The 25,694-nt window shown below is 37.3% G+C and overlaps 1 protein-coding gene across 2 annotated transcripts in view; it reads right to left on the minus strand.

The window, feature by feature from the left end:
• The window catches only part of POLR3B (RNA polymerase III subunit B), a 78,145-nt gene that overhangs the window by 24,421 nt on the left and 28,030 nt on the right, over positions 1-25,694 (minus strand). For both annotated transcript variants that reach the window (XM_027680414.1, XM_027680415.1), the window contains 10 exons: positions 22,332-22,532; positions 20,833-20,995; positions 18,751-18,904; positions 16,730-16,804; positions 15,869-15,967; positions 12,228-12,355; positions 5,536-5,745; positions 3,600-3,758; positions 2,079-2,196; positions 657-799 (listed from right to left, as the gene is read on the minus strand). In XM_027680414.1, coding sequence (XP_027536215.1) covers positions 657-799; positions 2,079-2,196; positions 3,600-3,758; positions 5,536-5,745; positions 12,228-12,355; positions 15,869-15,967; positions 16,730-16,804; positions 18,751-18,904; positions 20,833-20,995; positions 22,332-22,532 — 1,450 coding nt within the window. The remainder of the gene's footprint in view (positions 1-656; positions 800-2,078; positions 2,197-3,599; positions 3,759-5,535; positions 5,746-12,227; positions 12,356-15,868; positions 15,968-16,729; positions 16,805-18,750; positions 18,905-20,832; positions 20,996-22,331; positions 22,533-25,694) is intronic.

Raw genomic sequence — 25,694 nt, forward strand, 5'->3', positions numbered from 1 at the left:
TGATTTTCATCTTACTACTAACATTAAATTTGAGAACTACATGTCACCAAGCAGCTTCCTATCAAGTACCCATTTTCAGTTTTTGGTTTGAAGATCCAGAGGTGCCCCAGATCACGTCCCAGGTGTATTTTTAAAAACATTTTCCTTCTCTTTGCGGTCTCTGCTGATACACTCCTAGTTGTGTTCCTGATCCGCTTCCCTTTCACACCATTGCTCTGAGCTATCTATCTTCAGTCTTTAGAGCTGTATGTCTGCACAGATGACTGCAAACCTTCCATTTAATCTCTGGTCTTTTCTGTCTGTTCAGAATAGGCCCTTTCACTCTCTTCTCCAGTCTCTCTCTCAATAACCTATTGACAAACCTATCACCTAAACCCAAATTCTCACCTTCGAAAAAAAAACCCAACCAAACCTCAACCACTTTTTCTTTTTTTTTGTATTTTTCTTATTTTCCAGATTCATAAGTCCACTGAGAGTTGTGTTTGTCCATACATCATTGCTAAATTAGGTGAACTCAACCAAAAAAAGGAATATGGTTTTCTGTCACTATATTCATAAAAGATCTGAACCAATCAATGAAAACATTGATGATGATATCGTGTATGTATAGTGGGCATACACATCATGAATTTATTTTTATTAAATGTGTAGCTTACCTTTCTGCCCATGACGACTGCTAAATTTATCTCCAATTTCTGGACGTCTAGTTTGCCTCAGCAACATTTTGATCAAGAAAGCATCCTCTGCATTTGATGAAATCATTACCTTTTCAATGTAAGAGTCAGTGGCACCTTTGTAGCTAGTAGAAGAAGCCAAAAACATTAGTTTTACTTCGATGAATCAAACACAAGTTACAAACAACTATCTGTGTATTGGTAAGCTTCTGGCCAAACTGTAATCTTGCAACTTTTATATAAATATATATAAAATCTTTGCTCCCCATATATAAGTTTACATGTAAGTTCCAGAGTACAGTATGTTTCTGGAAAATAAAAGGTTCAAGAGATACAACAGAAACTAAGGGAGAATTAAGCTGAGCTTGTAAAGAACAAGGTATATTTTTTTGTCACATGGGCACTTCTTGACAGCAAAAGCTTCCTTATATATTTTAAATTTCTGGATCTTCAGTTAAACAATAAAATGCTAAATATAGAGTTATAATTGAAGAGGGGAGTTTAAGAAATACACCTTGAATATTTAAGAACAAAATTATATCGTTGCCTCACTTCTTATTAATAATCTTGTAGCAGTAAACCTAGAGCCTTCTAGGTACAGCAAAGCAATTTCTGCCTTTCTGATCTGGGCACCACTTGCTTGCCTTTCTCTTTGCTAATTTACCAAACTGTCAAGGCTATTCCTGACAAAACAGTGACAAGTCCTTCATTATTTATTTATTTTTACATTTAATACAAAATTTTAATCTCACACCTCAGAAGCCCTTTCTGGTTCTTTCAGGACAAGATGGGAAAACCTCTTACTGATTGTTCTTTCCCATTCACTGATGTCCTTCCAATTGGAATGGCCATAATGAGCTGACTGTCAGCCCCTGAGATAGGAAGACTTCCATCTCCTGGCCTCCTGCCTGGCAAGGCAAAGGCTGAGCACCAGTCAGCACTGGCCATTTTCTGTGGGAGCCAGTATGGAGGACATGTGCCACCTCCCTAAGTACACACATGTTCTCTGCCCTCCCACTCATCCTGCTTTTCTCTTGTTTCTCCATCATTTCATCATGAGTGACATCTCTCCCCTCTTCCACTATTACCTCTCTCTTCACTTTCTCCTGCAAACCTACTCAGGGATGCCTCTCTGTGCATCCATCTTCAGGAGAGTTCCTCCCTCTCTTCACAATTCCAGCGTTCCAAGTGTCAGAATCTAACTTATCAGTAAGTAAGTAAGTGGCCACACACTTCTGAGAATAACCAAGGCCCTGAAAAATCCTATGCAAAATCAAGGCCTAGAGAACTCGACCTAATTTACAGAGGGAGGTTTATTCCTTTGAGTTTTCTAGAATTTAGTATTTTCCCAGATACTTTTCCTCCATGTACCTTCCCCAACTATAAAGTTATGTTGCAACATACGTTACTGGCACATCTTTGTACTGCGGCTGCTGAGGCACACCGCTTCCTTCCAGAGGTGTCTGGGTCACAGTTGGCATAGATTTGTTCACAAGGACTTGCTTATTTTCTACTTTTTCACCTACAAAGATCAAGGAAAAAAGCACCATGAAACCCTATCTGGCTACCTGTGTTAGAAATACATTTTAAGCTTTAAAAAAAAGGTAAGCTGCAAAACAAACTGGGAGGAACATGCCCAGGAAGTATGCCATGTTATTTTACTAAATATTGCATGGTAAGGGAATCATTAAACTAGCTTTCTTTAGTAAACCAAAACAGAACAGCTTGCATGCTGGGTGCACTGAGAGAACAGCTATTCAATATACCCTGGTCAAAAGACTGCACAAAAAATATCTGAACTCATCTGTTTTAAGGATGGAGAATATTAACAAGCAACACTTTAACAAACAAATTTTAGAAATTCACACCTGAATTTCTGACATCAATCTCTCCCTGCATTTACATATTTCTATTCATTCTGGTGTCATATATAGCTTTTTCCCACTCCATTCCCTTACCCTGCCCTTCACATAGAAAACCAGACCAGTAACATGCCCAGTGATACAACTGCAAACCAAGTAGCTACCTCCCATTTTCTTCACAAAATTACACTAAACTTCAGTATGTGCCTCTTCTGTCCATATGAACCATCTCAAATAGGTTTTTACCTACATGCTGAGAACAGTCTCAGTCTGGAGTCCAACCCAGCCCTATCTACCCTAATACTTCAGAAGATTCTTGCCTTTTTTTTTCTTAATTAACTTTGAAAGCTCCATTGTGATGTGCTAAAGAGCAAAACTGACCCAATAGTGTAGCTATAATGGAATTAAGTTTAGTGCCTTTTACAACACCTTTCTTATTGGATCTCAGCAGATCTATTAAGCCATTTTCTAACTGAAGGATGACAGTATGGGAGGATTCCTTCTCAAATCCATTACCATTGGAAAGTTATACACCTATCCTCCTATGTAAATGTAGTTGTATTTATTATCTTATCTCTCTCCAAACATCCTTCTAAAGTGTTAAAACCACACGGTTTTAATTCCTCAAACAACTTCATTAACTAACAGCATGCTAGGAAATTTTGACGCATGAAATCAAAATAGCAAGGAATCTATTTATATCCTTAAAAAAACAACAGAACATGAGAGACAACTTGCAAAAAACTACAGTACTAAAAGTTTGCCAGTTTGGGGATATAGGAAGAATACAAGCCCTAATGTTTCAACAGATTCTCACTGTTAAAGACTCACTCTTCTACTTAAATACAAAGCTTCCTTTTCTAATGCAGAAAAAAAACCCCCAATGACTGGTACCACACTGCTTTCAGGACCTTTTTTTAATTTTCCATTACAACACTGTCAACCTTCACGACAAAACCCCAAAACACTAAGTGTAAAACAAGGTGCACAAGAAATAGTAACAGAGCGTTAATTTCTACTAAGATTCTGAACATGCCATGAATGAACATGCAGTTTGACATACCTGGAGAGCAGATACCATCAGCATCTAAAATTTCGTGGCGCCAGATTGGTTTCCGGGTAGCTGCATCCAACATTGGACCCATAACTTTGTCAAATGTCTGGTTTGTGTAGCGCTTCAGCGTACACTTGGCATTCTTGTATACAAGACACCTTCCAAAACCTAAAATGTAACACAAACAAGAAGGCTGATCCACCTACCGAGCTACAGAATATCAAATATTTTTTAATTAGTTAGATTATTCATTGGCTTGAATATGCATAACATTGTACCTGGATACCTAGTGGTTCACAAATTAAACGTCAGACCACATGTGCTACTTTTTTTAGACACTGGACTACAGTCCTATTCTGAATTGTGCTCATCTGTTTCTATATCTCTGCACACACATGCACACATCATTTCTCTTACCTTTGGTGGTCCCCAGTGAGATCAAACATAGGAGAAGAGACTGTAACAGGACAAGAAGAGCACCTCTTCCTTTCATGAGTTCTAAGAAACTTGAACTTTTACTCATGTTTGTGGCTGACACAAGCTAGTCTACCAGGAAAGTACTGATTGAGTGTTTAACATAATCATCCCATTACTCACTTGTTTTTTTCCCAACTGAAAGAATTCTGAATTACATATATTGTTATAAAATAAGGGGTTTTTTGGCTTCAGATGAGAAAAGTAGCATCTCTGGAATTTCTCTCCAAGTACAGCAACTAATCATGATACCAAAGACTTTAATCACATTTAGAATTACGGACAACCAAGAGCAAGGCTTTCTAGTAATTCTGCGTCAATTCAGCTTATTTGAAAAATGGTTATGGCCACATACAGTACATCTATATTTTTAGATTATGTCAAGCAACTCCTGACAAGCACCACAGCTCTCCCTGTAAATGTTACCAGTCTACCAGAAAACATTCAGTTTTAAATCATGCCTGTTGTTGTTTTAGAAAAGAAGGCATAAATTAAATGCAGCAGACATTAATGCCAAAGATACATGTCTAGGAATACTATTATTGCTGCCTAGCAACTAGGAGGAAGGGAGCTGGAGGGGGGGGGAATGAAGTGATGGAAGAATCTGATTTTGGCCACCCGAAACTAAAACCAATTTGATCACTGCACTGGGTCTGCTCTCAAAGGAATTTATTTAGAAAAGAGAGAGAAGAGAGACTAAGTTTTCAGGCAACTCTCCTACAACCCCCAGCAGCATTAACATAAAGCCCTGAAAAAGTGTGGAGAGAGCACACACATGGATTTCACTTAACCTTCTCTTTGGTGCTTATGTACATATACTTAAAATACACTGTGCTGCAGAGTTGATATTTTTTTAAGGAAGCGGGTCACTAGTTTAACTCTGAATAAATGCTGAATTACTTTGCTTTGGACAATACTATTATTTTCTCTCAGAAAGTAGGCAATACTGCTATTGCTCCTTCAGAGCACCAAGCTCACAACAACACAAACTGCCTCGGGTTCTATTCCTTTCCTAAATATATTCACAAGTCTAATTTCATCTATTGCTTATGTTACTGGCGAAAATAATGAGACCTCTCTGGTAGTAAAGAACAAAGGTTCAGGTAACCATCTAAAAAGCAAGTCCAACAGAACAGACTAACTAATACCTTATGTTTTTTGTAAACTAAGTATTTACACTTTTTTATTTGAGGTCAGAAGTTAGCCATTTTTTCTTATAATATCTGGGCTCAGAAGTCTGAGTGTTGGCAACTTCACCGCACTACTGCAAGCATGGAATTACAATCACTATTCACACAGAAAACAAACAAAAGCATTTGAACGAGTTTTGGAATTCAGTTTCTTAACTGGAGATCTAATGCTTAGAACTGCAATAAGAGTTATTACAGGATAGCACTACAAGACAACAAGTTTATTAGAATATGTATTGGAGCACACACTAGAGAAGTGGGAAAGAATTGATGGTTCTTACCTCTGTCCAAAGAGGCCTTATTTAAGACAAGAGCATCTTCAATATCGTAACCACTATAGCTCATCACAGCGACTGTGGCATTCTGTCCAGCAGGCAGTTTCTCAAAATCTATCAGTTCTATTGTTTTTGTTTTTACCATTGGCTTTTGTGGATAGGCTAGGAGATACATAAGAGTATCTATCCTGTTTCTTTGATTGTATCCAATAGTACCTGCATGTAAGAGAAAAACAAAAGTATGTGAACATTAGTGAGTTTTCTAGAAATGTTTTGGCCAAAAAATTACCTAAATGCAAATTAACTAAAACCACACAGAAATTCTTCAAGAAAAGAAGGGGAAAAAATTATAAAAGAGACCAAATCAAAACAACTTTACATTATTATATTTAAATAAACATGTAAGTAGTTTCTTCATTTAAGCTTCCAGAAAGAATTATTTAGTTTTTCTTGAAAAGGGAAAACCTTAGCATCAATACAGAAAGAACAACAACAAAAAAAATAAAAGCCATTTGACTGAATGCAAATAAGACTTTTTTTTAATCATGACACCAAATGCTGCAAGTAGGAAGTTTGCTTTTATTGTTCTCATATCCACAAGTGGGGTTTTTTCTTGTGGAGTTGAACTTGTGTTTCAGAGACCAGATCCAAAATTTCATGAGAATCAATAGAAAGACTATCACTGAGTTCAAGAGGAACTGTGGATCAAGTTCTGCATCTTCCATTTCATATTTCCTTCCTTTTTCTGGGCAGTAATTAGTTCAACAGTAGCGTGTGTTAGAATGTGACAAAGCATGAACAAAGCATACCATTAGCAGTAGCCAAGACTGATTTACTTTCTGAAGTTAGAAGCATCATTGCTAAAAGGACTATAGTAGAAGTTCACTCATAATATATTTGTCTTTTTACATGAAATTAATTTTAAATTTACAGTTCAGAATTCAACTCTTTGTATAGACCTCCCAGCTTGAGACTGAAATTTTTGGCCCTGTCCCATCAGACTGCCAAAATGTCTTCTGAAATCTGAGGAAAAAATAATTAACACCCAGCAGGGAAACATAAACCGTTGTGTAGCAGAACAAAAGTTAAGGCAATCGTATGTTATTAGAGTTTGCTGTACCACGACTATGCTATGTCTCTAAGCAATTAAGAAATTATAGTCTGAAAAGTTGTTTTAAAGTTTTAAGTGCTAAATATTCTGCAGTACTTGTGCTTAGGATGTAGGTCTTTCAAAGGCTTTTCTATTTTCTCCTGCAATTTCAGAATCTGGCTGCTTTCTTGGAAAGGTCAAAGTAGCCAGTGTATAACGAAGACTTCACACAGCCAGAAAAGAGTACATCTGAACACAAATCTGCTCATAGGGGAGATCAGCTTCACATTTTATATGCATCTACTTGCAATTTCCAAATGCCTGCATTTACATAAAATGTGTAGAAAATCAAATCTCTAACACCAGGCAGCATTATGGGCATTTCCAAAGACCTATCCTGTCCTTGCTATTAGGCTCTCTCTCCTAAACCACAACAGGTCTATCCTTTCCAAAGATGAGAACGGAGAGGTAGCTCAACAGATACTGTTTGAAAATGAACTGTTCCAGCAGGCTCTTCCACACCTGGCTTTTTTTTAGTTCTAGAAAGCAGATTTTAAGCCACGGGAAAAGCTTTTTCAAATGACAAGAAAAATCTGGTAGAGTTGACAGGCTTTACTTGTTCCTTGCTTTTCAGCAGTTGCTTTTCTATCTTTGTCTTGGATAAGAAAATTAATCATCCTTGAACAGTATTTTTTGTCTCCAGTAAGGCACAAGTTGGTAGGGCCTGGATTCATCAACACTGAAGACCATTGCAGTCACCCCACTATCTGAAGGCTCTACTATTTCTAATATTCTCTTAGAATTCAATTAGACATTGTTTTCACTGTACTTTGATTAAAAAACTCTGGTTTTCCCAGTTGGAAAATCTACTTCCAAATTAAGAACTTAAAGGTTTAGACCATTCTCCCCTCTGCATCTAGAATGAATAATTTGTGTGCTTTCGGTATAGGTTATCCACTGTAAAGCTCATCCTAAATGTTTCAAAGATAGGTACGTTTTCCTGATGTTGAGAAAAATCTTTTCCAGAGCAAGTCACGCCAAACCTCGTTATATGTAGTACCTGCCATGGTTCGCTGGTTGGGGATGCTACAACATGATGAAGTCTGGAGCACCAGATAGCTAAACTTGTCCTTTACACCCCAGTAAGAATCTGTGTAATTCTCCTACAAACCAAGGATTTCAGATGACACCTTTACATATTTCAGGTAACGCAAATGATATCTCTTCAGATGTTTCACATATTTCAAAGCTCGTATTTTTATCAGAGGTTCAGATAAGTCTAAGAGAACTGCTACTGTTCAGGAGACAGGAGAGACTGACATTACTGAGATTTTGAGCCTCAGTAATAAACTGTATTCAGGCAATTCTTCAGGAGTCAAATACCATATCAAATGGAAAACATAAACATATATATCTATGACAGATATCCCAGCAGGAAAGAAACTGGTTAGAGAGTGATTCAAGAGTACAAGTGAAATAAATTAGCCAAAAAAGCATGCCATATATATGCATTATTCCTAATTGCTAGGATTTAATGGTTATACAAATAACGTTCTCTCTAAACTGGGCTAACAAACCACAGCCTTAAACCACAATCTGCTTATTTAAAATAAAGCAGCAGCTCTCTTCTGGGGACTGGTGTGTTGGGACGAGACCTCTGTGTGGGCACTGAAATGAAGGAAGTCACCAGCTTTATTTCTGTTTTCTCTCTGAAAGAACAGAGCCCTTGTTTGCTCCAGCCAAACAGCCACGGAAAAGTAAAGTATAATTAAAGTTCACCATAACAAACCCTGCTCACAATGACTTGCATTTATAATTATCCCAACAGCAAGAACCAATTTTCTTCATTGGTAATTAGCCCTGGTTAAAGCAAAACACACAAGGTTGACCTGAATACAACAAAGATAATTTTCTTGCTTTTCTCAGTACTTGATATATTCTGAATGCACGTGTGTATTCCTTCCTTTTTTTCCATTCCCTGTCAGGTTTTTTCTTTCTTTTAAAGTACCGTTTGATCATTCTTCAGTGTGAAGTAATCACTATAAAAATGCTATCTACTGATATTTAGCATAAATGAGGCATTGTTATTCTGATGCAGAAAGTTTTGAGAACACACCAGAACAAACAGCCAGCTAAAATGAGCGTTAATCCAATTCTCTGGTGTATTACTTACAGCAACATTAAACGGTACAGTCACAATTAACAAGGATACAGAAATCAACCTACTTGAGCCAAAAGGGCTATTATTGCACATGCCAAGAAAAGAATTGCTGTATTTCTGTATTTTCTCTGTTTTCACCATGGATTTTCTACTGTTCTGTCCTTTTATATGAGCACAAACCAAAAGAGGAAGAAGTACAGTTTTTAAATGCTGTAGGAAACCTTGTGGAGGGAGCTCCAACTCAGCTCAGAAAGATTTTCACAGTACATGTATTAAATGATCTGGATGTTAAACATTAGTAATTCTCCTTTCACTGTACAAAAATTAAGAAGTAAATTAAAAAGATTACGGGTAAATGGGGGGAAGTAGTTTGGCTCATTTCTGCCTCAGCACGTCTGTGCCTGCTACCAGGGAGAGATGCCAAAATGAGACTGTCACAGAGCACAAACACTCCTCAAAGAGCAGTGGCAGAACAGAGCTGTGGCCACAATGGACCCAGATCCAGCTGTGATGACCAGCAACAGCTGTTTTTGCTTTGAGGTTGTTTAGATTCTCTGCCCATAGGATAGCCATACAAAATTTGGGAGGACTGTGGCTCTCAGTCCATCAACAAACCTTTCACAACTGTCAAAGATCAAAAAACCATCAGCCCTCAGTTCCTTGAAGCACATTATTCTTCTCCACTCAATTTTAACACATTCTGCACAAGGCAAAGCTGTATATAAAGGGCTCTGCTACTTCACAGAAGCAAAGCAGAATGTACATGATACAGTAAGAGTTTTTTTTTTTTTTGTAATATCACAACACTTCACAGTCACAGAGGTAGTGTGTAAAACCTTCTATTTTTCTATGGAATTAAAAATATCAATTTAAAACTATTTCCCTAACTGTAGAAGCCCTTGATCCTCTTAAGCATTATTTTAGCAACACGTGGAATGCAAACAGTACAGCATCTTGTATTTTAATCTTAAATACTTCTGAGATTTTAAGCTACAACTGTTAACCTTGTACTGAAATGTCAATACTCAACTGAGGTCCTTGAAGCTGCTGTTGTATTTGCCACCTAACTTCCCCTCAGTCTTACAGTTCAACCTGCAACATATGATAAATTATCTATGCTATAAGTGAGGGATTTAATTTCAATTTAATATTACTGAAATCCAGTTTTCTCACTAAGCGCATCCAAGATGATCACTCATCTACCCATGAAAGGGAGGTATTTTTCAGGACATTTAATGCTACCCTAAAGAAACATTAATATTTTAGGACTTGTCAGGGATACCAGATTTCAGACCCCATTGCAAGCTCTGATGTCCACTCTCCATTTACTTGTGCTTTCACACCTTTCCCTGGCTTAACGTTGCTTAAAAAAGAGCAAAGACTGTCCAAAGCTGCTGGCACATCCCTGTGATGTAGTCAGAGGGGGTGGGTCAGTGTTGAGAAGCTCAAGGCTCTCTTTTCCCAGTCTGAACCCCAGGGTTCCTTCCATTCCCCCAGGTTTTGACAGCTGAGGGAGTGACACAGAGGTCTCACATATCAATTTCCACATGTTGGACCAAGACCTGCTCTGCAATTTCAGTGTGGGGAAAGAAAGCACAAAAGGTGGATGGTTACTTAAAGGTGAAGGTTTGAAGCATCTCTTCATAAAAATAAGAGAAAAAAGTATGTGCAATGTTTCAGGAATATCCCCTAGATCTCATTTGGTCAGTAAGTGTAGAGAAAATCTTTTCTGCCCCTATATATTGCCACTTATGGTGGCTTTTTAAAAAACAGTTATTAAAAAAGCTTCAGGTGTTTGCAGATACTTCAGACAGAGCAAAATATAGCTCAAGTCATGTGCCAACTTTTAAAATGTACTTTTATCTAGCTGCTTATTCTTTCAGTCAGGTGTTTTGTCATAACAAACTGAAACAAAGGCTTTTTTTATTGCTCAAGATATTCAATGGCTTTTGTGTTCCTCGCGTCAGCAGGAACGTCAGAGGATTGTATCCAAGGAGCTAAATGTGCAAGACCTAGGGTCAAAGCAGCTGAATACACCAACCTCAGAAAACACAGACAATGAATTGCAAATGACACTCAAAACAAAACGGGGAAAAAAACCTTCACACAGAAAACTACAAAAGAACTCCACAGATACTGAATTGGCTTTCTGTACACACTGATCCTGCTTAACTGTGTGTGGTAACTAACCAAACCTTCTGAGACTAATAGTCATAAAATAGAGACTCGGGGGTGGGGGAAAGATAATGGGACGGGGGAGAACTGTAAGGAAAAAGATTGCATTGCTCCTCTTCCCCCCCCCCTTTCTTTTTTTTTTTAATTTAAAGGGAGAACATACATCTGTTGCTATTTTCTGCTGTTTTGATGCACTGAACATGACAATTCAGCATAAGGCAGTTACTTTGCTATTAATTATGCTGAAGAAGCCTCACAAAAGGTGCAGTGTTTCAGTTTTGAACACAGAGAACAAAACAAAAGGTTTAGTAAACCCAACTGAAGTGTTAGTTTCTTCATGACAGAAAGTTGTGCTACTGTAGCTCTCAACATGCAAGCAAGCCATCAATACGAGACATGAAAAGTGGCAAGTACAGCACTAGTCTGAATACAGCTGTGTGAACGATATATGACTGCTCAGGTCCTTTGTGGGACTTGCTCTGGCTTGATTATGGGCCGTATGACTTGGATGCTTTAATGCTACTTTAGCTGTGTTTTAAAGGAAGGATTAGAACTTACCTGGTGTCAATTACCCACAACAGCAAATTTACAGAACAGTTGGTTTTGAGTGACCAGATATGACACTGTCAGATTACATGAGAGGAAATTATTTTGTTTCAGTCATTTTGCTGAGGCATTAGTTGCCCTCTTCATCCAAAACAGAAAAAGTCCAAAATCTAAACTACAGCTGCAGAAAGTGTTCACGTAACTAATCACCCTTTCACATTTCGATTCTTCTTATTCTCTGATGTCAATGTTAACTATTTATATATTTATTTTTAGGTCACCTACTCAACTATTCAGGGAAATGCTCCTCAATCTCTGCTCTGTCTCTCTTTGTGAGTACACTTTTTAAATCTTTTTGTCTGGAAACACACAGTACATCACAGCATAAAGAGAAAAAATTCCAATCCTGCAGCTATGCTGAAAACTCGAAAGTCATGATGATCATCAATAAAATCCAACAAAAAAAGCAGAAGTGTCCCAGTTTATCCAAGTTTGCTTTTAAGTCTTAAGACCTGCATATATAGTCTTCAATAAGTAAAACTGACTGGTATTTTTTTTCATTTTAATTTTTCCAACTTTCAGAGGTAAACTCTTTTTCCCTCAAAGCTAAAGAAGTGCTCTTTTACTTTTTCTAGCATAGCTTTTACGTTAACAATTTGTCATTTTTGCTACATAGCTTCAAAAACTATATAACACTTCAAAAAGGAATAAAAATTAAAGTCTTACCCATGGCTTGTTTCCCCATGGCACACTGATAAGTGTTTCTCGGGGACTGGTTGTGGTGAGGATATGGAATCAGCCCAGCACAGACACCAAGAAGTGTGAAAGGTTCAATCTCCAAATGCGTTGTATCTCTTAAAAGAAAGAGTACTAATTATGGCAGGCTTGTGAACAAACAAGTAGAATTTATTTAATTTAATCTCATAATATTTCCAATTTTGTTCAGGAAAATGTAAGTCAGTAGGACCTTAAGATATGGATTCACTATGGGATTTTTATTTTTATTAAAAAAAAAAACAACAGCAACTTTCTTCTGACTTTAAGTGTTTCCATATGAAAATAAATGAAGGACAAATAAATGAGGGTTTATTCCATCATGGAAAAAAAGCCTCCAGATAACAACAATCTGAGGGAGCTCAGTAAGACAATAAAACACCAGTTTATACAGTAAGACCTAAAATGCCTTCAGGAATGTCTTCTCATGTAATGAGTCTTCCCTGTTAGATTACTAACCTCAAAGATCCAGAAATCTGCTGGGGATATGGAGGAATGAAGAGCAAGACAGAGTGCAGTATCAAAAAAAACTAGAAGTGTAGTTTTGGTTTTCCAAGGTTAGTTATATATATCAGTTAAAGGGAAAACATCTGTGTCCAAACTAGACCTAGTGCCACAGCTGATATGGCATAATGAAACACTATTTCAAAAACTCTGCAAATGTTTTGGAAGTGATTGTATTGTTAAAAGACAGTAGTGATGAGAAGTAAAAAGACAAGGGTAAGGGAGTAAAGACTGAGAGATGACAAAATTTGTTCTACCTGGCAAGAGGTTCATGGGAGAAAGTCCGTGCTCAATAAAGACAATTAAATCATAGCAAGCATTGGGATGCAAGTGGAGTGACTAATAACTAAGGATGAAGTGTACAATAAAATTTGGCTGCAGCAGATATGAATTTAAATCAAGATAAGTAACTAGGAAATGGGGAATTACGAATTACAGATAATTATAACCAAACCTATTCAAAGCCTATCTTTCATGTCCTGGATTTATTACACAGAGCTTGGGTTTAGGCATACATTGCTTCTCCCACACATCTAAACCCAGTGCATTCTGAAAATCCCATCTTTAATGTTTGACTTCTTTTGGAAGTTTTTTGGAAGACTTTCTTTTAATTATTTAAAAACATTCATTTTTTTACTAAACTTTGAAACCTTGCAAAGGAAATGACTGGAAAAGTCTTTATTATGACGGTACTATAAGCTCACAAATGCTGAGGAACTACCCACAAGTACATACAGGCCTAAGACAAGTGTCAGCAGGAACTTACATAAACAATGTATGTACTACTGGAAAAAAAATGCCATCTGAAAAGTAAAAAAAAAAAATCTGGAACCCTGAGGAGTAAGCCAATGAAACCCTCTATCAGTCCTAGAAATCTTTATAAATCACAAATATGCTTGAGCAACCTAAAAATCACCTGCTAGACAGAGAATAGCCACTATTTTCTTTCACTTGATAAAAAGCAGCCATGTTAACTAAAGCCTCTCTTAAGAAAATACAAATGGTAGAATCCCAACTGCAGCCAAGTAATAGCAAAATGGTCTCAAGAGCCAGTAGCAAACTTAAAAGCAGAGACTGATCCCCCATTCTGCAGAACTTCACAGACCTGCTGACACTTCTCGAACAATAAAACAAGAGGCTTAATTAAGACTCACTGATAGTGAAGTTCAACAACCTCTTCAGAAAGTACAAGTGCATGGAACTACATATTTCAGACAGGATATTCAACACAAGTCTTTTTCCATTGAGGTCAATCCTGTTTCAATCAAAGATGATGCAACACATGCAGATTCTGGTATCTTATGAAGTATTCCACAGTGGTAATGAGACCTTCAAACTTTACAGAGCAGTTCAATTTCTGCAGGTCAAAAATGCCACTGCTGGAAGCGGGCCCAAGAAAGGAAGGCAACCTCGTGAGTTTGAAAATCAGAGTTACAGATGTGTAAGGAAGAAATTGAATGCATTAAATAGAGTCAAATCCTTCAAAGAAAAGCCCCCTAATTAGATTGGAAAAGTAAAGAGAGGATACTGTAGCTAAAAAAAGCCTACATTACAAAAGCAGGAATGTTAACGGGATACTTCACAATAGCAGAGAACAAGTTGTACCAACATGGTCATGCCATTTCAAATGCAAGATGGTCATCTGGGGAAAGGGAGGACAAATCAACTCCTCGGGATGTAGGGAATATCATTACCAAACACAAGGAGCAATGTGCTCATATGATGCAAGCTCAGATACTTATCGCGTTAGCCACAAGCATTGAAGCTAAACTCAAAATGGACAATACAAGAATCTCCCAACTTTTTGCCAGTTGTTTTTGAGTCATTTCCTCACACTAGTCCACTGGAGTTCACTGTCTTCTCTTATTTTGCCCAAGCAGTGATTTCATGGGATACACTTCCATTAACCTTCCAAGCTGGGTCAGGTGTCCTGTAACTTAAATTTTTCGGCTCTGGTGCTCTGTGGAAATTATTTAATTTTGGCACAAATGACAGCAATTGTGTGTGCTTTATTCATGTCTTTACTCATGTATATAGAAGTCAGTCAAGAGCATGCAAGAGTAAGTTCTTAAAGTGATAAAGTCTTCATAAGCCTGGGCAGGAGCAATGCAATTTAATAAGCAGAGTTAATGCATTTCATCTAGCAAAGGTTAAAGATAATTGAAGGTCTCATCCACCTCCACTGAAATCAATGATGTATTCCTATTGGCTTCCAGGAGTTCTTGACTAGGACAGATTATTTGAAAAATGCATTTTCTGCATAAATCTACTGATCAAACATTTCAGGAGATAAGTTCTAACATCTCATACATAGCCTTCAGTTTACAGGATACTGTCAGAGAAACATTAAAAAAATAATTAAAAAGAGAGGACTTAAAAATTCTTTAAAAATTCTTCCTTTCTTTAATGTGGGCTCTTTAATCACAATCAGAGGGGGAAAAAAAGCACCAGGTCCTTCAGGTATGTGGAAAACACAACGAATCTGGAAATCTTTCTGAATGAAAATCACATACCAAAAATGTTTTTAACACATGTGGTAAAGAATATACAGAATGATACAGACATTTTTACCAGGGCCTATTATACATCTAACAGTCAAAGGGAAGGCCTCATTCCCTTACTTCTTTTCTTGTAAGGTGGCTGTCTAGAGTCGCTTTTAGACATAAGAGAAATTTCCAAACAATGATCATGAGATGCTAAGATAATCATTTAACATGTGGAACCATTTGCTTTCTGGGTACCTCTTGTATAAAATTATTTACGATGAGCAGCCCAATGATTAGAATGAAAAAAAAAAAAAAGAAGCCATATTCAGAGGAAAAAAAGGATAAACCTTGAACTATTCCACAGTTTTAGGAGTTACTAGCAGAAACAGATCTCCCAAAACCAAAATCATTTATTGTAACTGTCTTGTGGATAATTTAGGATGTGTGTGAACAGACTTTCTTTAGCTTTCACCTGGAGTGGTTTCAACCACTCACAGGGAGCAGTGTGTACATGTGAAATCAGTAACATTGTTAATATGCTTGCATTTCAGAGGGTCACCCTATGAAAGTTTTTCCTGTGTCAGTGTCTGAATGCATACTTACTTATTAATTGTATTTTCATATAGTGCGATGTTACAATCATTTTCTTCATTCACATCCAAATATTCAACTAGGCCCTCGTGCAAGAAGTCTTCAAAATTCCTACAGATAAATTAAAAATTACGCTAGAAGTACTGTCTTATATTTCTGCAAACCTAAAATCATAGTAAATATATTAAAGAAATGTACTATGTAAAGTTAAACCAGATAAATACTTCTACAGGAAAATTTCTGTGCATATTACATATTAAAAGAAAAATGTATTTTTAAAGTAATCCTGTTGCCCATTCACTGCTTCACACAGTCTGACTGATGAATGTTACTTATTCGAACAAGCAATGAAATCTTCCTGTATGTACTCATCATCTCTATAAATGTAAGAAAATATAGAGGTAATCATGCAAGTTTTTGTGATGGTTTCGTGAAATTTAGTTAGAGCTAAATTTAAATACTTTTGTGTGTGTTTTTTTCAAACACACAAACTAAGAATTTTAAAGGACTTCTAAAACTAATTCTGAATGTGCCTGTTATAGGATGGTCAAGTCGATATTCCCTCGAGGTATTTGACTTTTCAGTCAGGAGAAGGATGACACTGCCTCAGGCCTTCCACTTGCAGAAAGATGAGGCTGTCAAAAGTGTTTATTCTGTATAATCACCAAATTTCATAGCAGTAACAAAATAAGAAGAGCAGACTTAATTTGACTTAAACAGAAAATCTCCATTACAGCAATGATTAATTTACAGAGGAGAGTAGACTTGTTCTCTTCATAGCTAACCCTAAGATTTTGAAATATTGACTGGCTGAAGTATTTCCATACAGTATTTACTTATTGAAGATGAATATGGTCTACTTGAGTTGTGTACCTGTATCCCTGAGCCAGTTCTTCCATATGCTTGTTTGTAACTGCAGGTTTTTGCTTCTTGACAATTATGTAAGGTCTGCAAATAAAAAGAAAAGGATTGTCATTGCAAATACTTAGGCAGGTAACTTAATTTACACTTCTATTAAAAACCTATGCACAACCTATTATATAAACTACTTTTAAAATTTATTCATCTTTAACTCATAAATCCACATAAATACAATCAGTATTTATTCAGACCTTGGTTTGACATATTGTCTATGAAGTACTTAAAAAGAGTACCAGAAAAATTAAGATTTCAATGTTGAGGTGGAAGCTGTTTTTTTCCCCTTTAAATCTTTAAACTAACCTTTTTTTAAGTTTTAACTACAGATTTTGATGACAGCTTTAAAGACTTGAGATTTCCAAATCTACAAAGCTAAGAACAGCATTAATTACTGTGGCTATTGCACGGACTTCCCAGAACACTGAGTGAACAGTTAGTGCTAAAGTGTCCACATGCGAGAATGCATTTTGTGGTTACCTCCATGGTGTAAAGTACAGGCATTTACTAAGGGTGATCTCAGATGAATCCATAAATTTCAACAGCACATGGATCTCTGAAGGCTTCTTTAACAAACAAAAACATTGACACAAAGGATGGCATGCAAGAATGAAACGTCAAGGGCTGTTGCTATTTGGACAAGTTGCTTTTATAAAGAGCAGCAAATAGCTACAAGATACTTGTGGAGTCCCCTCTAAAGTCTAAATAACGGTTAGAAGATTCATAAGCACTTTAAAATGGTTAATAGGGGTATCTGAACAATTGCAGGGTGAGGGGTGCCACAAAGTAAACTTGGTAAACTCCTGAAAATCTACATGATTTCCTTGTCTTTATCTTACACATTGTAAGCTTTGCTGCATCTCCAAAACTACAGAATGGCTGATACGAACCCTGACTGGAAAATGACTTCTTTGCCACTGAATACGCCCCTACTCTGGATCTCTTGACCCGGTATGATAAATTGATGGTTTGTACATTTATTAGTTTAGAGCCTCTAGCATGCCTCAAACTGTATTCAGCACACTCGGAGATTCAATTAATGGATAAGGTGGAATGCCACCTGCAGTTGTGACTACTGCTTCATTAAAGTACACATAAAATATGCACACAGCTAGTCCATGTTAAAATATGTATATATTCATTAACTCATTCTGCCTCTCCCAATCTCTGCTTTGTTCAACTTTTATGCCTTGTTCTTTAGGCTGATTACTTGGGCCTGGAGATGTTTTACTTGTAAATAACCTAGCACAGTGCAATAATCTGACTGGGATCTCTAGTTGCCACTATAAATCAACATGATCTTCTGCCTCAAAATATTGTTATGTTCTCCTCCTTCTTATTTTAGCCAGCCAATTCCTTTTTGCTTTCCTCCATGGCACAACTGTTACTCAGGCGCTCTTTCTATTTAATAAGACCACAAGCATCTCAAGGCGGTGACCTTTCTTACAGGCTTATTGAATTCCCTACCTACTTAAGGGTAAGCAATGAAATAACCCAAAATTGTGAGACATACTTCTTTGTATTACAGCAAACAGGTACACGTCTGAGGAAGTTTTGCACCAGAAGTTTTGCCCTTGAGGACAAAGAGCAGCTTCTCAGTCTAAAATGTGATATGACACCCATGGAATATCAGACGAGTGGCTGCTTGTTTCTCACTTTACAGGAAGTTACAAAATGTTCCTCCGAGGACACTGAACATTACTGGAGTTGTCAGTCAGATTGATTTTAATTCCCCCCCTTTTTTTTTTAAGAAGATAGAAGAAACATTTTGGTTTGACTTTTGTTTACAGGTAAAATGGATATATTTGGACTTTGTTGTTTTATAAGTTGCATGTTTTCAGACCTGTCTGTTTTGAAAGAGGGCTATTTAAGGAGAAAAAAGATGCTCAAGTCTTACTGAATTTGCTTGTATCTGTACAGTGCATAAAACAGTCCTTACAGTAAGTTCGGTAGTGAGATAATTCTGATGAGATGTTTACCTGCACAATCTGCCCCCATCAGAGGAAATGTAGACACATCTGTCAGACAGATTGGTAGAGATGGAAACGAATTCATTGATATAACCCGCTCGACGCAATATCCGAAATGTGTTGACTAATTTCTGATGATCACGTATGACACCAAGGATGTTACCTATTCAGAAAGAGAATAAATACCTGGCGCATCCTTTGCACATCTAAAACTCTATTTACAAATTCTGATCACATGTAGCTTGCACAGAGGTACTTCCTGCTTCTTGCAAATAATAAGAGTTGTCATCAAATTTCTCTTTGCTTACATGTATAAGAATTGGGTCTTTTTTCCTCTCAGTAAAAAATTGTCAGAATTTCACGGGTTATCTCCCTGCACATCTCCAAATAGCCTGAGAAACCAAATGATGTGCTTCATCCAGCTGTCTTCAAATATGTTTCTGCTCCGGTGACCATTCACCAGTTGGCATACAAGTAAACAACAATTCTGAAGTCTGCAATTTCACCTGTACTGAGACAGATCCAAAATCTCCAAGAAAAGACCAAGGAACTGTCCTGCTGCCTTGTTAGAAATTTTAGAAAGTCCTGGTATTTTTGATATATGTGATCACTCACAACATCACCATAATTCCTCCTTCAGGTGCTTTGCTCAACTTAGCTATCTTAGCAGGGCACTCTAGCTCATATTTGATTATTCTGATACATGATGAACAAACAAGAGAGTAAAATTCAGTTAGAGTCACCTGACCAAAGTAATCTCAATATATAAACATAAGCATGGTCACATTTTAAACAAAACTTCAAAAGAGAAGACAAAGGATGATAGTTTGGGGAGTTTATAAGACAATACAAAGGTCTCTATAGCTTAAAGGATTTGTACTTAAAGATTTTCTGCCCTCTTAGGTCACAGGTTTAAATCAGGATCAAGTAATCCATTCACAAGTCTGAAATTTTATTATGGATTAAACCCACAAACTAGTAGATTGAACAGTAACTTGTTTTGCCTCACTTAGTACTAGTTCATCTACATTTGACAAAACACTATCTTGTTCCATACCACAGACTGAGCTTGTGAAGGAAGAGTACAATATTTTGGCTCTGCACTCCCCTTTGGACTATAAAACAAGACAGAAGAGAGTGCATGTGGTTTGACTGAATCTTATCTTTAACATACTGCTATGGAAAAGCAGACCAAAGGAATGCAGTTTGGTCAAGTGCTGCTTTTATGTTACTGGGAAATGGCAGGATTGAAGAACAAATTCTGCTTAATTCAAAGGTAAATGGAGAACTTATTCATGGTGACAGACATTACATACTAGTCCCTGGAAGTGGATGCTGTTGACAAAAGGCTATTTTTAAATCACAATTGTAGTTATAAAAATGTCAGCACTTTGAAATCTAATATCATAGTACCTGTTGTTTTTGAAACACTACAAGATCAGTTGTAAAAGAAACACAAATGTGCAGACGCAAAGCACATGTGCCAAATCATCCCTTTAACAAAGAAGAGAGGCCTGTTTTCCAAAGTCTAATTTTTTCTAATCATTCACAAAGAAAAGTGTCCCTTAAAAGGTGATTTTAAAGAGAATAGCATTGCTAAACTTTGCAAACAATAGATGCTTCTGCTCTTAAAGGCACTTTAAAGTGCATGAATACATATAAAAACAAATAGAGATTAGAGATTACTAAGCACTTTCTGTAAATGAAGCTCTGAATTTGTAAATGTATTACAAATTTAGCAGTTATTTTCTTTTAAAAGTACTTAATCAATGTCTGAAGAAACAAAAAAATCTGTAGTCAAATGTACATATTTCTGCAAGTGGGCTGAAAAACAGGGCTGAAATTTGAAAAAAGTTTCAATTTCTCAGCTACAGATATCTGCAGTCAGAGTTCTGAAGACCCAACTTCATGCAACTAAGTGTCATGATCTGGCCTGTCTACTTTGCCCAACCCTATCGAAATATTTACAGAGGAAATTATTCACATGTGGAAAACAGCATCTACGGTGTTCCAAAAATTGTTGGAGGGTTTCCGAAGCCTAACTCTCCATCAGCAACAAATCAGAGTCAAGACTGCTGAGAAGTAACATACCATTAAGGAAAACAAGGAACACATTTGGATATGAAAGTTCTTCACCACAGAGCAAGTTGACATCTTCAACTCCAAGATTACTGGCTAATTTAATAATTGGGCCATCTTCCATATCTGTAGTAATATGAGTCATGAGGGCAAGATTTTTAACCAAACCACAAGCCTAAAAAAAAAGAAAAAAGCAACACACCACACATATTTTATTCCTTCTATTCCAGTGTTTTAGCATTTACAAAATAATAAAAATAATAAAAAATATAGGCACTGAAGTTGTAGTTCTTAAGTTATCCAAACGTGTAATGCTGTATTTCTCTCTTCAGAGCAACAGCTACTCAGCAGCATAATGGAAATACAAAGTCAGTCTATCTATCAATTTTCCAGATACTCTGTAAGTTCTGACACAAACTTACATTGATGCTTTTAAATGAAAAAAGATCCAAATATGTTATACAGTGCAATTATATTCAATTATATTTCAGCTGCTTAATGAGACTAGTTCATATTGACTACATACTAACACAGAAAGTTCAGAGTTCCCCCCTCCCCAGTACATTTAAAAAAAAAAAAAGAGAAAAAAAGGAAAACAAACCAAAGACTGTCAGCATCAATTGTTTGGTTGAAATAACTGGATGATATCTTTAACGTAAAATATACAAAGGTGGTTTTGTTCCTCAAGCTAATGGCTAAAGAAATAATGGTATGTATTTCTAGAAAAATTGCAGGTTGAGGCTGCAACTTCAAAACAGAACTTTTATTACAGAACAAAGGGACAGGAGTTTAGGACTCCCCTCCTTCTGCTCTAAAATAATGGCCAGTCTTCGCGAACGAAGATTTGGGGAAAGGTCTTTTACCTTTCCAGCCTGCGCAATAGATTTTTTAGGTGAGACACAGCATGCGCTGAACTGAGCCCACCCTTTAATCCTAAGGTTCATCTGCCAGGGCCAAGCAAGCTTGGACAATGGCAGTGAGGTCCTCAGGACGTAGGTTTGTTTAGAGTGACCTTCTCATAGATGGATGGCCGTAGGTTTGTTTAGAGTGACCTTCTCATAGATGGATGGCCTCACAGGGCTAACGAGCTCCATCTGCCCGGGGGATCTGGAATCGAACCTGGGTCGCAGCGGTGAGAGTGCTGCATCCTAACCACTAGGCCACCAGGGGTCCCCCTTCTGCTCTAATCAAAAGAGAACAAGTAGTTCTGCAGCAAAATTGGGGGGGTCCTCATGTCGTTCTCATATAGCTAAATGATTTCAGAACTGTTTCCAGACAACCTACTCAGGAGAAAGAAGGCGATATAGTAAGGAAGACCAGGATGTAAAGAGGGTTGTCAGAGGGTTGTCAGAAGATAGACAAGTTGTATTTTCAGGCTGAGGATAATCTACCTCTCCAGAAACCTCCTCATCAGAATTATTCCTCTGATGGAGGATCACCTGCTTCAAAATAAACAAGTGTCTCCATTCCTCAGGAGAAGAAACACAGAAAGCAAAATAGCAATTCCTCACCTCTCCTTCAGGAGTGTCAGAAGGGCAGAGCATCCCCCACTGAGACGGTTGTAGTGATCGAGGACCACTCACTTTCCTTGTCTTTTCAAACTGAGAAGAGATTCTAGTCATCATTCCCAGAGCAGATATATAAGACAAGCGGGACAATACTTGCGTCACACCCTGGCGGTCCATTTTGAATCTCTTTAGAGACCAATTTCCCTGTAGAATAAAATTAGTGTTTTAAAAAAATTATTTCAGTTTATTCCTGTCTTGAATTTTTCCAGTATCTAGACAGAATGATATCTGAGGAGCTTTGCAAAGCAAATGTTGCCTATTTATATAAAACAACTTCCTAATTACCTATCTGCATAAAAACTCCTAGTTACAGTGTATCTGTACTAAGTATTAAAAAAAAAGTTGAAATAAAAGAATTGCTCTTTCAGATGAGAGGATACTTTTGCTATTATATAGTCAATCACACAAAGATTCTTCATCATTTGTCCCTTACAGATAAATCCATACTCAAATTTAGCAAAATTAAATTATTTTCTGTTCTCATTTTATAGTTTGTTGGGTTTTTTTTTGTAAAAAAAGGTCTTTTGAGTGAACACTTTTACAATAGATCCCACCAGCTTCCACTTTTGCCTTTTTCGTGATTTGTTATTTTTGTAGGGAGCACAGGCATTTATGCTAGAGAAGTCTGACATCAAAGCCCTCTGTACTTTCTTGAAGCCTTTTGTTTTTAGAATCCAGAGAAAAAAGACTCACTGCTGTGTCTTCTCACAGAAGAGAGCGTGTGTGTGTGTGTGTGTGTGGGGAGTAGGTCTACCCAACTTCTCTGGTAGGATTACACCAAGTATGAAATGCAAGATCCATGCATATACCAGAGTTTTCATGTTTTAGGACTGTCACAAGTACTATCACTTGTGCTTTCAATTAGGAAAAGAGAGTTCAGACAATGTTCTAGGACACAAATATGTTTCAATGCCAAGTAGATTTAATAATCTCTACTGTAATCTTGAAATTTGGCACTACAATTTTTGCCTTCATGACATCTACGCCAGATACAGCACCTGAGTCATTGGGTACAGAAAGTTTCTGTCTGAAATACAACTACTTACTCCAGGCACCATGTTACTGGCCAGTCCAAAGATAACACTTCCCCAGGGATTGCCTTCTGCTAATTCCTGTGGCCTTTTTGACAAACTCAGCCACCCAATGCTAACAAATAATTTGAAGCTTGCTTGCTATACTACACCAAAACCCTTTTAGAGGGTGATTTGCTTGGCTTCTTTATTTACACATTAACAGCACAATCCCATTTAGTGATGAACAGCAAGAAACCACCACTGATACAACTGATTTTGCTACTTTCTTCTACTGAAGAGACTATCAAATAGTCTCAAATTTGTAACAGAAAATGGGAAGACAAAATGCCCAACGGTAAGGCAGTCAAAAGAAACCTGTTCATCTCCTCAGCATTCCTGGGAAGGGTTCACTCACTGACCATTTCATTCTTTAAAGACTAGGAATTATGAGAATATAAGTGGAAGACCACAATAAATGAGTGTTTTTTTCCTCACACTAGAAATGATTGCATCTGTAGTCTCAATTAGCATGTGGTTTCTTCTTCACTGCCCATAAGAATCTGAAATCAAAAAGACTGGAGGAAAAAGCAGGTAAAAATGGTGCCTGAAGAAACATTACAAAAAATTCTTTGTGCTGAATCCTTCAAAAGTTGCTGAAAATCCCAAACCAAAATGGGCCCAGGGCAGCTGTGAGATCACCCTCAGTTAAGAACTCTCTATCAAGAACTCCTGTGAACCGGAAGTTGCTCCCTCAGTAGCATCAGGTGATTCTTCAGATGCTGAAATTTTCTATCAGGCCTGTGGCATTATTGCCTGACCTACCCTCTCCTGGTATTTTCCAGGGTAAGAAGACAACCTGTAGGAAATATCACTGAATACCACTGTAGTTGATGCAGTAGGGCTGTGAATTCTTTTGCATGCTACTGGTGTAATTATGAATCCGCCGAGTTGTTTCATGCTCTTGGACAATATCATTGAAGCATTCTGGTGAGATTGGAGATTGTCATTTCCAAGAATGATTTTTACGGTATTTGCTTAATCTCTTGAATAGTATGCACTGGGCATTGTTCCTGATAAATTATTTTTCAATGCTTAAGAGCAGATGGTCTTTAACTGCTTATGTGGCAGTAAAAAAAAAGTCCAAAGACAGCGGAAGAAGGAAGACTTTACTGAATATGTACTGAATATTTGCAGATTTATCTCTGTCAGTCCAAATGGAAAAACTGGCACCGGCTAGAAGAAAGCCCTAGCATTTAGAGAAACAAATCTGTCAATTGTTTTGGTTACGTGCACTGTAGAGATTTAACTACATTTGGGGCACTCATAAAATTAAACAGTGATAAGCTTTAACACCAGGATTTGTAAGTTACAGACTGCTGGTGGCTTTGGATGCAATTTGTGGAGTTAATTTTGTTCACAAGAACCAAAAAAGAAAAACTTTAATATCATGCTAGGCAGAAAAGCCCTCTCAAGAGCTCCAAAGATTAAAAATTAGGTTCCACAATTTTTACCAGCTCTTAAAATACTTAAGTCTAATCTAATTTCTTTTAAAAAATCATGGATTTCAAAGTAATTTACAAGCTAGTAGATAGGTTTCAGGAACAATCTCACAAATTGCTCTAGCAGATGTCTGAGGTAAAATACAAAGTTAGTAACTATTATTGTTCTTGTCCACTGGCATGAATGAAAATATCCATTCCAGCAGAAGGCAGACACAGGCTAAAACCCAACTAAGACAAATATTTAAAGGTTAATTATCAGGGGTTTTTTGCCAATACTATGGCATGCAGCTGCATTGGGCAGGACACGTCTCAAGGATGAAGGACCACCGCCTCCTTAAGATCCTGCTTTATGGTGAACTTGCCACTGGCTGCTGCATGAGAGGAGCCCCAAAGAGACGATACAAGGACTCCCTGAAACAACATCTCAGCCTTGGCCATATTGATCAACATCACTGGTCTACTCTGGCCTCCAATTGGGAGGTCTGGAGACACACTATCTGTAACGCTGCTGATGCTTTTGAGAACGCACGCAGGATCACTCTTGAGGAGAAAAGACAACGCAGAAAGAATCATGTCTTGCAGAATATACCATCTAAGGAGTCTTTCTGCTGTGTCTTTTGCAACCACACTTGTCTATCTCACATTGGCCTTTTTAGCCACCAGCGCGCTTGTAACAAATGTGGATAAAGCTTTTCCCAAATCTTCGTTTACGAAGCCTAGCCATGATGATGGTGATGATGATGACGGCATGCAGCAGATTTCCCTGTTAAATAGTTCAGTATCATTAGCAG

Source organism: Neopelma chrysocephalum, unplaced genomic scaffold, assembly GCF_003984885.1.
Source record: "Neopelma chrysocephalum unplaced genomic scaffold, ASM398488v2 Primary Assembly neopelma1_59, whole genome shotgun sequence".
Taxonomy (NCBI): Eukaryota; Metazoa; Chordata; class Aves; order Passeriformes; family Pipridae; genus Neopelma; species Neopelma chrysocephalum.